At 37.9% G+C, this 15,023-nt stretch overlaps 1 protein-coding gene across 2 annotated transcripts; it reads left to right on the plus strand.

Moving 5' to 3' along the window:
• The first annotated feature begins 9,189 nt into the window (after positions 1-9,189).
• On the plus strand, positions 9,190-14,582 carry LOC133713430 (uncharacterized). Of its 2 annotated transcripts, none has more exons than XM_062139451.1 (8): positions 9,190-9,333; positions 9,822-9,901; positions 9,985-10,080; positions 10,614-10,717; positions 10,818-10,954; positions 11,070-11,846; positions 12,126-12,257; positions 14,022-14,582. In XM_062139451.1, exons 2-6 carry the CDS (start codon positions 9,842-9,844, stop codon positions 11,150-11,152), a joined length of 480 nt encoding a protein of 159 aa, XP_061995435.1. In that variant the 5' UTR covers positions 9,190-9,333; positions 9,822-9,841; the 3' UTR covers positions 11,153-11,846; positions 12,126-12,257; positions 14,022-14,582. The 2 variants fall into 2 exon arrangements, with proteins under 2 accessions (XP_061995435.1, XP_061995436.1); XM_062139452.1 differs by having other exon boundaries at positions 11,070-11,178.
• Positions 14,583-15,023: the final 441 nt, after the last annotated feature.

Raw genomic sequence — 15,023 nt, forward strand, 5'->3', positions numbered from 1 at the left:
TTTTGCTCTAGCATAAAAAATGAACAAGTTGAAGCTTTAGCATAAGTTGTTGATCATAATGTCACACTTCAAGCAAGTGTCGAAGTGTGCTCCACACCAATGCTGTGGAGGCCTATCCTTATCTACAAAACAAGCATGAGAAGCCATTAGTCATATATAGGTCAAGTTAAAAAAAAAAAAAATCAAAAACTTTTGTAATCTCGAAAACTTACGTGTCATCCACTTGTACGCTTCATTATCTAAAGCTTTCATATCCTCCATTTCCTTTGCAAAGTAAGGAAGTGTAGTTGACTTTGCACATCTCCACATTTGATCCTTTAGTACATTTCCAGGAAAGAGCTAATCGAACTAATATTTCCTATGTTTTTAGCGTCATTTTCCCTACATTTTACTTAGTTATTCTCTTAACAATATCATTTCTAACTTACTTTGTTGTAGTTAGGTACATTTGAGCTCCAAATACAGGAAATGAGCTAAGAAGAGCTAGAAATGAAAGAAATGAAGGCAAAGAGGAAATGTGGCGCAGACATGGGAAAGAAATGGAGAAATGAAGCTTTCTTAATCCTACTAGGAAAATGACTCCCAGTTGAAGTAGGAATCCTAATGCAACTAGGAGTGAGCTCGGAAAAATGGTGTTCGGAGATGAGAAATGACAGAATCCCAGTTGGACTAGGAAACCTGATGACACTAGGAGACCTGGTGGTGTTAGGAGATGTTGTGGCTTCAAGATGACTCAAGAATGTTCTAGAATGCACAAGAAATTTCGGCAAAAGAAGAATGGGCTTTGAAATTGTCCAATTGAGAAGTCTGACCCAAAGATTGAAGCATGTGACTTGCACATGAGTTTCTAGACCCTCTTCTTGACGTCTTGGAGGAATCCTAAATAAATTATTTTTGATTTTTGCCGAAAATGTATAGAAGATTTCGGCAAGAGCAATTATGGAGAATTTAGGAGAAAATCTACTTCGTATGCAATCAGGAAAAGAAAATAAAAGAAGATAAAAATCACTTGAGGTTTCCTGGTTGTATTCTACATGCATGGTGGCCGAATTATGGCTAGATACATGGAGGAATTTCGGCAAAGAGAAGATGACTTGTTCTCCAATTCAAATGGAATTTTCTCATTGGTTGGATGATGCAAACAAGGAGAATTCTTAGGGAATTAAGCCCTAGGCCATGCACTATATGAAGGAGGGATATAATGCCGTGAAAATCATCATGAAACCCTGAATCAAAATCGCTCAAAGATTGTTACATTAGGATGCATGCTTTCCATATTAGATTGTTACATTAGGATGCATTAGGATTCCTACTTCAACTGGGAGTTCTTTTCCTAGTAGGATTAGGAAAGCTTCATTTCTCCATTTCTTTCCCATTTATGCGCCACATTTCCTCATTGCCTTCATTTCTTTTAAGAGCTTCGTAAAATTTGTCCACATATGGCGCACACAAAATCTAATCTTGGCCGATGGAACCACTTCTTCAAAGGCAGGGATTAAACCATTTTGCTTATTGCTGATGAAAGTCCAACCAACTCCATCCTCAAGTATACTCATGTCTTTGCACAGAAGCTCTAGAAACCAAATCCACGAGTCTTTGCTTTCCATCTCCACCATTGCGTAGGCAATCACCCATGAAGTGTTGTTGGCATCAATTCCAAAGACTGTCAAGAGCTGACCCCCATATACAGACCTCAAATGGCAACCGTCTAGCCCAATCACAGACCTACATCTCGCTTTGAATCCATTTTTAAGAGGTCTAAGGATTTGTACATCCTTTTGAAGATAGGAAGCTTCTTGCTGAAATCAAATTTTATGCCAACGGTTGTAGAAGGGTCCACCCTTTTCAGCTCATTCCCATAATCTCGGAGTTTGGCATACTGCTCCATGATGGTTCCCTCCAACACTAAAAGGACTGCTTTCTTTACTCGATAAGCCATCTGCTTTGAGACCCTTACTCTAACTTCTAAAGACATAGTTTGAGCCAAAGATTCTACAACAAAACAAACAAAAAAAGGGTACTAACAATACCAGGTTCAGCAACCATTAAAAAAAAAAAGAAGCAAAAATATATAGCTCTGCAAACAAAAAACTTTAACTTACGAACTTTCAGCAACCATCAAAACAAGCAAAAATATCAAGCATCGTAAAACTGTAGTCTGTTGGCATCAACTTTCAACAACAATTGAAACATTTGTACTCTAACTTTTCAACTTTCAGTAACCATCGAAACAAGCAAATATATCAAGTAAACAGGTCATTACTCTAAAACGGTACCCTAACTTGCAGGTTTGACTGCTCTAAGTAGCAAAATAGTACACAAACAAAACTACTCTAAAGATAGTACACAAACATGGCAGGTACTCTAACTTGCAGGTTTCGCCTCATATAACACAAACTTGCAACAACTGCAACCTTATCAACTTTGCTTGATCAATTCTGAAAAAAAAAATCCCATAACACTTCTATAACACTACCTGCAACCTTATCAACTTTGCTCAATTTTTTTTCTTAAAACAATACCATAACAAACAATAGTAACTTATCAAGTTTCCGCATCTCAACCAAACTGAGCAAAAGCATGAAGAGATTAGAAATGGATACCTGGCTTCCATTCGGTGTTTAGCTTGATCCTTTCCATGAAGCGCTTAGTTAAATACTTAGCACTGACCATGCTGTTATCAAAGACTCTAGTGCACTTGTGTTTAGGTTCATAAGTCTTGATCATAAGAGAGTCCTCATGTTGCATCCTAGATGCATACAGCTCGAATGGACAGTCTTGGGACTTGCATATAGCCTTCACCATTTTCCTGTCATTTTTGATAAAAAGTACCTCCCAACCATCTCTAATAGCCCTCTCCCTTATAGCCTCTCTCAAAATGGCAAAGCTGCTAAATATCATCCCTTTCTTGAAGACTGGATCCTTCATAGGCCTCATCATATGGCCCTTGGGCCCTAAGCCTGCCCGGCCCGTAGGGCCGAAGCCCGGCCCGGCCCTTCCATTAGGGCGGGCTGGCCCGACCCTTTTTTATTTAGGGTAGGGTATGGGTCACACAAATAAAGCCCGGCCCTACCCTACGGCCCGGCCCGATTGAGCCCGTAAAGGCTAGGCCCGGCCCGGCCCTAACCCGGCCCTAAAATTTATATTTTATTTTTGTTATTTTCTATTACATGTGTTATATGTATAAAACTATGGAAGTGTAGAAAATTATTTCAATCTTCCATATTAGGAAATGAGTCTTTTAAATTGAGCCATATTTTCAGAAGAAAAAAATAATTTTTTTTAAAGAATTAACCGTTAATTCGGCAAAAACGCCGCCGTTTTAATATAATCTTATGGGTATTTTAATATTTACCAATAATTACTGTTAACTAATTAACTGTAATAATTACAAAGCTATTATTTCAAATTGGACAGTATATTCATGTAATACCAATTTTGAAATAAATCAAGTAATCAACATAACTAAAAATAATCAATTGGTCGAGTTGAAACCATTTTACCAATGTAATGTTAACTTCTTAATGAGCAAAATGGGGGACGAAATGGAATTTTTTAAAATGCACCGCTAGATGTTATTTGCATATGAATATATGTTAGTGGTAGAAATTTCAGCAATTTCCGCCTTCGTTTGGACCTCGATCTACCCGGTCAACTCAATACCCTAAATAGAACATAAAACAAATATGCTCTTAACCGGTCCTTGGCAATTCACTTTTTTCGATCTTTCAGCTCCCACACTCTCATGGGTAGGGGGTCTACTTATGGATGTCAAAATTCCGCAACGTTTGTCCGCGCATGGTGCCGCTCCCCTTAGGGAAGTTTGCTTGTGCAAAGCGTTGATCGCTCCGTTAGGTGCCTTATTCATGGCGGATCAGCCTAATTTCTTTACACAATACCTATCACTATTGTATAAACATATAAGAATTTTCCGATTGATCGATTTTCATTTCAAAATTTTTGGATCGCACATAATCCTTATATGCCTATTAATGTAGTATAACTAGTTTATTAGGCTTGTTACCCTCCATGAGCAAAATGGGGGACGAAATGGAATTTTTTAAAATGAACCGCTGGATGTTGTTTTCATATGAATATATGTTAGTGGTAGAAATTTCAACAATTTCCACATTCGGTTGGACCTCGATCTACCCGGTCAACTCAATACCCTAAATAGAACATAAAACAAATATGCTCTTAACCGGTCCTTGGCAATTCACTTTTTTCAATCTTTAAGATCCCACACTCTCATGGGTAGGGGGTCTACTTATGGATGTCAAAATTCCGCAACGTTTGTCCGCGCATGGTGCCGCTCCCCTTAGGGAAGTTTGCTTGTGCAAAGCGTTGACCGCTCCGTTAGGTGCCTTATTCATGGCGGATCGGCCTAATTTCTTTACACAATACCTATCACTATTGTATAAACATATAAGAATTTTCCGATTGATCGATTTTCATTTCAAAATTTTTGGATCGCACATAATCCTTATATGTCTTGTAATGTAGTATAACTAGTTTATTAGGCTTGTTACCCTCCATGAGCAAAATGGGGGACGAAATGGAATTTTTTAAAATGAACCGCTGGATGTTGTTTTTATATGAATATATGTTAGTGGTAGAAATTTCAACAATTTCCGCATTCGGTTGGACCTCGATCTACCCGGTCAACTCAATACCCTAAATAGAACATAAAACAAATATGCTCTTAACCGGTCCTTGGCAATTCACTTTTTTCGATCTTTCAGCTCCCACACTCTCATGAGTAGGGGGTCTACTTACGGATGTCAAAATTCCGCAACGTTTGTCCGCGCATGGTGCCGCTCCCCTTAGGGAAGTTTGCTTGTGCAAAGCGTTGACTGCTACGTTGGGCGCCTTATTCATGGCAGATCGGCCTAATTTTTTTTACACAATACCTATCAATGTTGTATAAACATATGAGAATTTTCAGATTGGTCGATTTCCATTTCAAAATTTTTGGATCGCACATAATCCTTATATGCCTATTAATGTAGTATAACTCGTTTATTAGGCTTGTTATCCTCCATGAGCAAAATGGGGGACGAAATGGAATTTTTTAAAATGCACCGTTGGATGTCGTCCGTATATGAATATATGGTAGTGGTAAAAATTTCAGTGACTTCCACCTTCGGTGTGTGTATTAAATATGTTCAATAAAAAACAATGAGTCTTTTATTACCAATATATACCATTAAGCCATATTTTGAGAAGAAAAAAATAATGTTTTTTTTTTTGTTAAACAAAATAAGACCCTTTTTTGGCCCATTTCGGCCCTATTTGGCCCTATTTGAGGGCCGGCCCGATCCGGCCCTTTCGGCCCTAACGGATCGGGCTTTTCGGGCGGGTAAGGGTTAGCATATTTAAGCCCTGGTCCGACCCTACCCGACCCTAAATTTTGTTGACTTTGACTAGGCCCGGCCCGGCCCGACCCTAAGCCCTAAAATTTAGGGTAGGGCCGGCCCTAGCCCGGCCCATGATGACCCCTAATCCTTCATATCTGTTTTGAGATTAAACTCAGGGAATAGCACTTCCTCTTCACCATCAGAATTCAAAGCATGCCACAATCTCTCTTCATTGGACTCTGCTGGTCCAAACATACCTTCATGATTAACAAACTCTTTTCCACTTTCCATCTCCACATTGTTCAGAGCTTCTTTACTTGGTCTTACCCATTCACCATTTCCAATAACCTCAAACCCTATATCAGCTTCCTCTAACCAATCATCGTCATCAACACCATACTGAACATATTCATCATCTTTAGCTGCAGGTATGTAGTCATCATCCTCATCACTCTCACTGCCATCAAACTCCACTTCATTTACTTGCTCAGGGTTGAACCCGAAGGACTGCATGTAGTCAAGAATATCTATATCTTTCAACAGCTCCTCCTCTAAACCACTTACACCGTCAATACTTTTATTTACAACACTTCCCTCACGGTACATCTTTCCTTTTCCTTTGTCTTTAGGATCTGCTTTAGCCACCTTGCTGCCTTGAGTAGGGATGCCATCATCAACCTCTCTAATGACTATACCTAACTGCCTTGTCTCCCTTGTCTCACAAATAGGCAGCTTTTTTTCATCAATGATCTCCTCAATAACACATGTAGGCTTCTTTCTTGGCTCATCAGGGAGCTCTTTAATCACCACTCCAGAAGATCCCGACTGACTAAACACATCAAAACTAGCTGGATACATGTAGACCTCGTCTTCATTTAAGCCTTCATCACCTCTATGAATGTGATATAAGTAGAGAACAACTAATCTCACTTCTGGTATACAACATAACATAGTCATCACATCCGCATCTAAACTTATTTTTGTCATAGCATCATCTTCACTTCCTATACTAAACCAATAATCAATCCTAGTACCGGCATAATCTGGGTTCAACCCTTGGACCATGTTATCTAACTCGGTCAACGACATCCTATCCTTGTCGACATGATCATAGAAGGATATCTTCCCACCTACGTACCTGTTTCCTAATATGTTCTCCCCATGATATATCTTCATTGTGAAGTAATCAGGATTATCTGCATGGAAGGAAAAAAAAATTAATAAAGCATGTCAGTTATTACCACAACCAACAGTTGGACCACTTATAAAAGCACTGCTACATGGGTAGTAGTAAACAATGACCACAACCAACAACAAACACATCAAAACCATAACAACAGCAATATTAAAACCCTCATTCATTATCCCCAACAACTTTCACATGCACCTGCATACTTTAATCACCTACTTTAAAGGTCAAGCCTTCATAAACAGACAACAATTGAAGCATAAATGACCCTAAGATAAAATATCTATTAGTGCTATATGCAGGCATCATCTTCATAATTATTAGGATTGAATAAGTATGAGACAAAAACAGAACCTAAATCTATCATATGAGACAAAAATAGAAGTCAAAATAGAAAAGGCATGTTTCTGGAAAGGGTAAACTTATTGTTTTATATTGTACTTTGCTCTATCGGAATTCAAGCATGTTCCTGCAACATATAAGCTACTTTTAAACTTCTAAACCCTATATTACAAACATACAATATAAACTTCTGAAGTAGAATAAATTTCAGTTCTAGTTTTGAAAAATAACACAAGTAAGCACTTTGATCTGGTTGAAAAAGTACACGAGAATTTTGCAACTTGGAAAAGCAAAGACAACGTTATTCACTTATTCCTACTGTTACTGCTATCCCTCTACAAAGCATCAGAAAGTGGTTTGAGGTTACATTACTGACAAAATTGACTTAAAAGTTCCACTTTCTGATGCTTTGTAGAGGGATAGTAGTAACAGTAGGAATAAGTGAATACGTTGTCAGCAACTTAACGTCTGAAATTGACAGAATTGAGTCGGAGGGACCTATTGGACGAGAAGATGATATTGTGGGGGTGCTTTTGTTGAAATTGAAAGTCACGGGACTGAATTGATGTTGGGCCCATACCACAGGGTACTAAACAGTATTTAACCCGATGATTTAATATGTTACGTACTGTGTTTATTGTACAGAACAAGCAGTCAAAGACACTACTTCGATTGAGAAATGCAAGCCTTAAAGGTTTCAAAGGCTGCAAATTAAGACCTCTACGGGTAGTGATGCAGCAAGGGCTTCAAGCTAAAAAGATGGAGGTATGAACATTTGAATCATTTCAATGATTATACTTGATACTTGTAATGCTCTAAAAATCTTGCAGTTGTTTCTACTTTCTTTAAAATTGTATATTTAGGACTGAAAAACCAAGAGCCCTAATTAAATGTCATTGATTTAAGTTTTTGTCGATTTAAAAAAATAAAAAATAACAAACCATAAATTTGAAACTGGCCGGATCAATTCTGTGAAAATGACAAGTGTTGTAAATATTTCAAATATGTGGCTGTCCACGTAAATTTTCATCTTTTATGTCTTTAAGATGTAAACCTAACTCCTATATAAAAGGTTCATGAGAATGAAGTGTGTATCTACCTCCCATATTCTCTCTCTCTCTCTCTCTTTTTTTTTTTTTTTGAGAAGTAGATAATTTCATTACTTATCCATGGCCAGAAGGCACGTACATCATATGCTGTCTTACACCAAATGAAAACCTAGATGGTCTAAGCTGTTAAGCACATAACATGTAACCCTCATTGGGGAACAACTTGAGCACAAATTTTTGACCTAGCCATAAGGAGACAATCTAACAACTATCTAAACCCTTTCTAGAGTAACCCTAATTGCCAAGGACCTCAATTGGTGTACAATCAGAGAAACTAAACCTAAATAGTTCTAGACTGGAATCAAATGCTAGGTATCGACACGGGAAGCTTAGAGCTTTCCTTTGCCCTTATTCGTAGGGCTAACACACTCAAAGAGAATGGGCTTGGAGATGTCATGCAGGAAGAAGATGCGCATAGATCCTCTTCGAAACTCCTTCTTGTCATAGTCCAGGAAACCCCCCAAGAGATTCCCAATGAGGACAAGGTTATCAGGCTCTTCATAGAGTGGGGGGATACCCGAAACCCTAGCCCAGATTCGAACATGCTTCATTGAAACTTCAGCAATGGGTAGAGCTCCGTCGTACTCCTCCAGGCAGACTGGAGCACGATCAAAGCACCAAACTCCACCTTTGAGAACCTTATTCCGGTCTCGGGCTGATTCGAAGGTTTTTCCCTGAACCCTAAATTCCCTTTCCACCATCCAAGTTCGCAGGAAGTGAGACTTGAAAGTGGCAGAATCCACAGGTCGGCAAGTGAGAGGGTTCCCAAGAAGAAAAGATTTCTTCATAGGACCTCCCCCAATTTTTCCAAGATCTGGGGCTTGACCACCCTCAGCAAGAGCCAAGGAGGCAGCAAAGCTAGCGGTAACGGCGTCTAAGGAAGCCATGAGGAGGCGTGGGAGGGAGGCTGTAGAGGGGAAGCGGCAAGGAGGCCGATAGCTAGGGTTTGGGAGAGAACTAGGGTGAGAGAAAATCTCGTGGTAGAAATTACCTTACCTTAGAAAAGAAAAGGAGTCTGCCTAATTCCACTTCAATTTGTTATCGGATGTATAATTTTTTTTCTCTCTCTCTCTCTCATTTTCTAGTTCATAACATAAAGAAATATATTTATTTTCAAGAATTTTTATTTATGCAAAGGTGTAAAACAGGATTTACACTAAAAAAAAAACATTTATGCACCTTTCAAAAAAAAAAAACATTTATGCAAACACCAGTTGCCCAAAAACAAGACCAGATTCCAGAACTGCAGGGTTTAACTCAAGCAAGCAAGTTAACTGGCCTCCGGCTTCTTTGGTCGTCGGAGCACTACCAGCTGCTGAATTATATTTCTGTTTCGGTAAAATTGCTATTCCCAAGACCATGCCATTGATTGTAACTGTAAACACTTTTGGTTTGGTCATTTTATGCAATGCATCATCACCAATGTATTAATTTGAGAATTTCTGTCTTTGTTAAGGTTGTTCATGAAGGTCATTTTATGCAATGCTTCTTCTTATGAACATTTATCTTTCACTCCAGTTCAATTCAATGCTTGTTGTTATCTCCATGTGGATTTGAAATACGCAAGTCTCAATATTACTAAGTAAGAAAACCCAAAATCCCTACACCGAAATGAAATGTAACTTCAATTTGGCGAACCCACTTATTAAAATCAGAAAAATGGCCTTATTTCAGGATAGTATTAGTTGTTTGGCGAACCCACTTAGTAAGCAAGGAATCTATGCTTGTATTAGTTGTTTATTGTGCTGTGGGATTTCAAGTGCTTTTGATCTACTATGTAAGAGCACATTTTTTGGTGTTAATAGTTGCGCATGGCTTCTGCAGATAGCTGATTTTTGTTTCTAATGGGTTGGAAAGCAGCTGAGAAACTTATTAGGCACTGGAAGGTTCTTAGAGGAGACAATGTGAGGCCCATGATTCTTCCTTCTCTGCCTCTTTATCTTTTTTCTATATTTGTAAATTAACTGTGTTCCAATCTCATTTGCAGGTGATGATCATAAGAGGCAAAGACAAGGGTGAGACAGGTGTCATTAAGCGAGTCATTCGCTCACAGAATCGTGTAATTGTGGAGGGCAAAAATCTGGTATCACTCTTGCTTTATCATTGGTATATTCTTGATTAAATCTTATTTTGTCTTACAGTTGTTTTGGAGCAACTTATGTTCTGTTTCATTCTCATAACACTTTTTCGCGAGACAACTTGTCCATCACTTCTGTTACTCCATTGAACAAGAGGAATTTGTCATTGTGAATGCTTGATAGTCTAAAGGATTTTGGTTATCTGTGCCATATGTCTTTAATGAAAGTTCTGTAGTTCTCTATTTGATGCTCATCTTAGTCCCATCTTGTTGTAAACATCCAATGGGTTTAGACTTCAAATCTAGGAACATTCCCCATCAACGGCAGGAAGGATTTAAATTTCAGATCTATCCCCTTTTATACTAAGAGCTGGAAGTATATCATCCAGTCAACAATTTGCATAAGATTTTCGTTGAACCATATGAGAAACCCTGATCTTTTGATATTTTAGTTTTATATAAGTTTGATCCAATACTAAGGCTTTTGGGTATTCCCATGAATGGGATGGTTTTGGTTAACAAGTATTCTGCTTTTTCAGGTAAAGAAACATATCAAGCAAGGCCAAGGTCACGAAGGCGGGATATTTACTGTTGAAGCCCCTCTTCATGCCTCAAATGTGCAAGTAACAGATCCAGTAACAGGGTAGGGAAGTAATATAATATTGTACATTGGCAATTGGTGGTGAGTTTGGTTATTTACTTACTCTTCTAGTGTGGTGATTAATTTTTTTCATCATGTACAGGAGGCCTTGTAAGGTTGGGGTTAAATATCTTGAGGATGGAACAAAAGTTAGAGTAGCAAGAGGCACAGGAGCATCGGGATCTATAATCCCTCGTCCTGAGATCTTGAAGATAAGAGCTACCCCAAGACCTACCGTTGGTACTTATCTGAAGTCCTGAGATCTTTAATCTTTTATTGCTACTTGAAAAAAAAAAAAAAAGAATTTATTGGCAATATCTTATGCTGATATTTCTGTGGTAATCTTTGGTTGCAGTTGGTCCAAAGGATACTCCTATGAATCTTGTGTTAGAGAAGACGTATGATGCCAAAACAGGGAAGGGCATGCCTGAACTTTGAGAGAACTAGTTTTAGTGTCATTGCAGGTTAGATGGAAAATTTTGCAGAAAAAAGATGGGAGCCATATTAGTTGTCGTAGTCTGGCGAATGATTAATAATTTCTTGTACTCAACTTCTGCTTCAGTTCATATTTTGATTGGAGTATTGTACAAACTGCATAGCCAGATTGCCAATTTGCTATAGGAACTTCTAAGATTCAAGGCCATGAGTTCACTTACAACCATAATGAATCACTCTGTTCTTGCATCAAATAATTGTATGAAGCTTATTGGTCTTCCAGTTCCTTTGTGAGTACTTGATCCAGTAGGTGTGCAAATTCAATTTCTTCAACTAGATTCTGGGAAGTTCATGTATAAGATGGCTCTTACCATCTTCATCCTGACCAGAAATTCTATCCACTATAATCACTTGTCAGAAGTCTACAGAGAAATTGTTTGGTAGCCCATACTATCCGTACTGTTGCTGCTGCCATGTGAGCTCACATGGACTTGGTTAAAGTCTTATAAGATAGACATAGCTATCCCAACTCTATGGGTTATTTTGTTTATTTACTCGCTTTTTCTTGGATATGCCTTTTCATCTGCTGTGTTCTTGATGGCGTAATTGTGGTCTGGAAATAGTTAGATATCTGGGTCCAGGGCAGGCAGTAAATAAAGAAAAGACTGACAAGGGTCTGAAGTTGTGACTGAGATGGGTACGTTCTGAAATAAGGTTAATAATGGTTTTACTAGGTCATATTAGTTGGCTAGAACCAGCAGCAGTGAAAATAATGCTTGTTTTTTTTTTCCTTCTTCTTCTTTTCTTTAATTGTTTGTTTGAGACTGTAGAAGACAATATGGCTTGGTCAATTGCAGTACATTCAGTTTAATATTGCTTTTTCTTAGTTGCTGTGTCCTCGCTTTCCTGATTGAATATTCAGTATCTCTTAAAAAATATGTTAGCTAATTTAGTATCTTGCTGCCGAACAACACAGCTCTTGCTGGAAACTACATCAACTTTGGGGTGTTTGAGCTATATGGAGACAGACCACTTTCTGATGCACTTGAGATTGCACTAAAGTTGGTATTATCAAATTCCTTTGGCTGATATATTGGCGTTCCGGAAGGTACATGAGCCTTTGCTTCATGTCTTCTTTGCAAATCTTATATTACCAGTTTTTTTTTGGGTAGAATCATATGATTTCCATCGACTGCTTGTTTGTTTTGGATCTACATAATTCTATTTTCTCGTTTTTTTTTTTTTTGCTTTCCGTTATGTGGAATATGAGCGGGTCAGTAATGTGAAACAATGGGAATGGAGTGGCTTGGAATTTAGAAAAGACACATGAAGCCTCTAGGGTACATCCTTCGACCATATTGTTGAATTTTCGTGACACCTAATTCTCTGGAAATTGGGTTAAAATGCATTTTCTACAAAATTTTCTTGAAGATTGGTGGCTGTTTGACTATAATAATAACAATAATCCACATTGTTGACGTATGTTTAAGATATGATGCCTCTTCATTAAAAAAGCAGCCAGGCAGTTATTCTCTTACTGGAAGTTATCTGAAGTCTGAACATCAGTAAGACTTTATCTGGCTTGATCCAACTACATTTGATCTCTATAGTTTTTATCTTTATACAACTTAAAACCTAGGAATCCCACATTGGTTCTTCATAATGATCAGTCCAGCAGTTGAATAACATAAATGTTTTAGATGAAAAAGTTTGCAAGAAAATTAGAAACAAGTGCTCAACAATTTTTTCTGACTACCTGGATTCAAAAATTGCAAGCAGCTTCTGTAGATTTCGAGAAGAACTTGTGTACAAAGATTCTGTCTGGCTTCATTTGATACTTATATAGCCTTAGCTACCTCTTCTAGTAAGTGAAGAAATTTCCCAATTAAAAGAGTCTATCAGTATGAAAATCTTTAATTTGGTTGACCCCCATGGTAATATATCCTAGTCTTGAAGTGAGATAGATTGTTAATTTGCTTACATCGTTTCTGTTTGATCTTTGAGAAGTAGCATATGCAATATATCAAGTTTGAAATTAATGTTGTAGCCTACTCTTTAGCAGTCCATGCTGGAATCTATGATATCAATGCTTTTTGATGCTATAAAAGTTTTAGTGTGTTTGCATGAGTACATTAAAGGATTAAATTGCCGACCCCCTGTTTAGTAGAACTGGAAGATCAATAAAAAAAAAATTTCCTAGCAGAAGGCAAGGGAAGCTTAAAATTTGGAAAGTAATATCTCCCCTCTAGGGCACAACTGTTGCTTTATAGTGAGCTTAAACCTTCCACGGTCGTCATTCTCACTTGAGCACTTCTCTTCCAACACTTGCCAGTTCTAATAAATTTTAACTGTTACCTGCCAGTCAGGGGCAGCAGCCCAAATGGCACGGCTGTTCCGTGAGAAGTGCTGACTCCCATCCAGCCAACATTTATGGTAGCAAAGTTTTCCTCCATTTATGAGATGAATAGCAGGTTTTAAGAACGATAAGTTTCATGTAGAACAGGTGTCAAAGATAATTGAAAAATATGTGATTTCTGCTGACGAACTTTCTTTTGGTGATAATATGTTCTACCAAAGAAATTATTTTCTAAAATCCAAATGTGAGTCTGGACTTCAAATGTTTGAAGCATATCACTTGATCCCTTGATCAATGCCAACTATTCTTGTTTTACCTACCGCATAGCTTCAACTATTTTTCATTCCTGAAGCCCCTAGTTCACTTTTTGCTCCAGTGTGCTTCAAGGGAAAGAGTCATCTATTTTATGGCCACTATCTTATCATTTCATACTCCGTATTGTTATGGGCTATTCCAGGAAGGGTTCATTATGCATCTCTCTAGTGAAATTAAATATCTGTCTGCATTGACCTGCAGCCAGCGGATCATCACCAGCAGCTTTCCCTGTGCTTTGACAAACTAATGGCAGATGTTACTAGGAGCTTGGATTCAACAGGGACAAGTTCACTCAATACCTCACTGTATTCAGGAATGATTTTTAATGTGAAATAACTCAAGCATTGCAGAATATTATCTGTACCGGCAGCAGATGTTAGAGGAATATAATGTTGCATATTCTCTAAATGTAAACACGGAATCTCTGGTTTTCGGAGCAGGCTTCTCTAGTTTAAACATGGGACTCTCTGGTAACAGATAAAGGGAAGCTAACTTTTTGAAGTTAATGGGTTTATGGAACTTGAAGGAGCATTGTGAATTTTTGTGGTGGTTGTATACTCAACTGTAGCTGAAGGGGGAAGATACTAAGATTTTTGCCGTGCTGGTGGTTTGTAGATGATAGTGGTGGGTTTGATATGTAGTCAGAAATGGCCAGTTCTAATATTAGTCAATCATTCTTTTAGACCAAAGGTGTACAAATCTCCTCCAGTTTGTGTTTAGGAATGGGAAGTTGTAAGTTGATCTCCTGCACATTAACCTCTACATATTCTTTGTATTTGTTGATAATAGGAAGGAAAAGCAAGGGTTTGTTCTTGGTTCCCTAGACTTTGTTTTCTTGGCCCTTTACCTTCAGTTTCATGTGAAATTCCTACATTGAAGTGGCGGATTTTATTTTATTTTATTATTTTTTTTTTTTTCCGGTTGAAAGAAGTGGATAGTATTTTTAATCTTTCAATCTTTTTTTGACACACCATGTGAGTAGCAAGTGTAATCTAATTTTGTTGCTTGAATGATACAGGTTAGTCCGTTATTGTAGCCGGAAGCAAATTTGTCAATTTTGATTGCATTTAAATCTCAATTTATTCTGAAGGTGTATCTACAATTGTACATGTTTCATTCCCCTTGTTCCAAACTGGAATGAGGGTATGTGATCTACAATCGGAAAGTAATTGTCACCACAATTTGTAATGTTTTAGTATGATT

Source organism: Rosa rugosa, chromosome 6 (assembly GCF_958449725.1).
Source record: "Rosa rugosa chromosome 6, drRosRugo1.1, whole genome shotgun sequence".
Taxonomy (NCBI): domain Eukaryota; kingdom Viridiplantae; phylum Streptophyta; class Magnoliopsida; order Rosales; family Rosaceae; genus Rosa; species Rosa rugosa.

Coding starts and splice junctions, on each gene's coding strand:
- LOC133713430 (XM_062139451.1), top strand. CDS start 9,842: ATGGGTTGGAAAGCAGCTGAGAAACTTATTAGGCACTGGAAGGTTCTT. Junction 10,718..10,817: donor GTAACAGATCCAGTAACAGG/GTAGGGAAGTAA, acceptor CATCATGTACAG/GAGGCCTTGTAAGGTTGGGG. Junction 10,955..11,069: donor TACCCCAAGACCTACCGTTG/GTACTTATCTGA, acceptor CTTTGGTTGCAG/TTGGTCCAAAGGATACTCCT.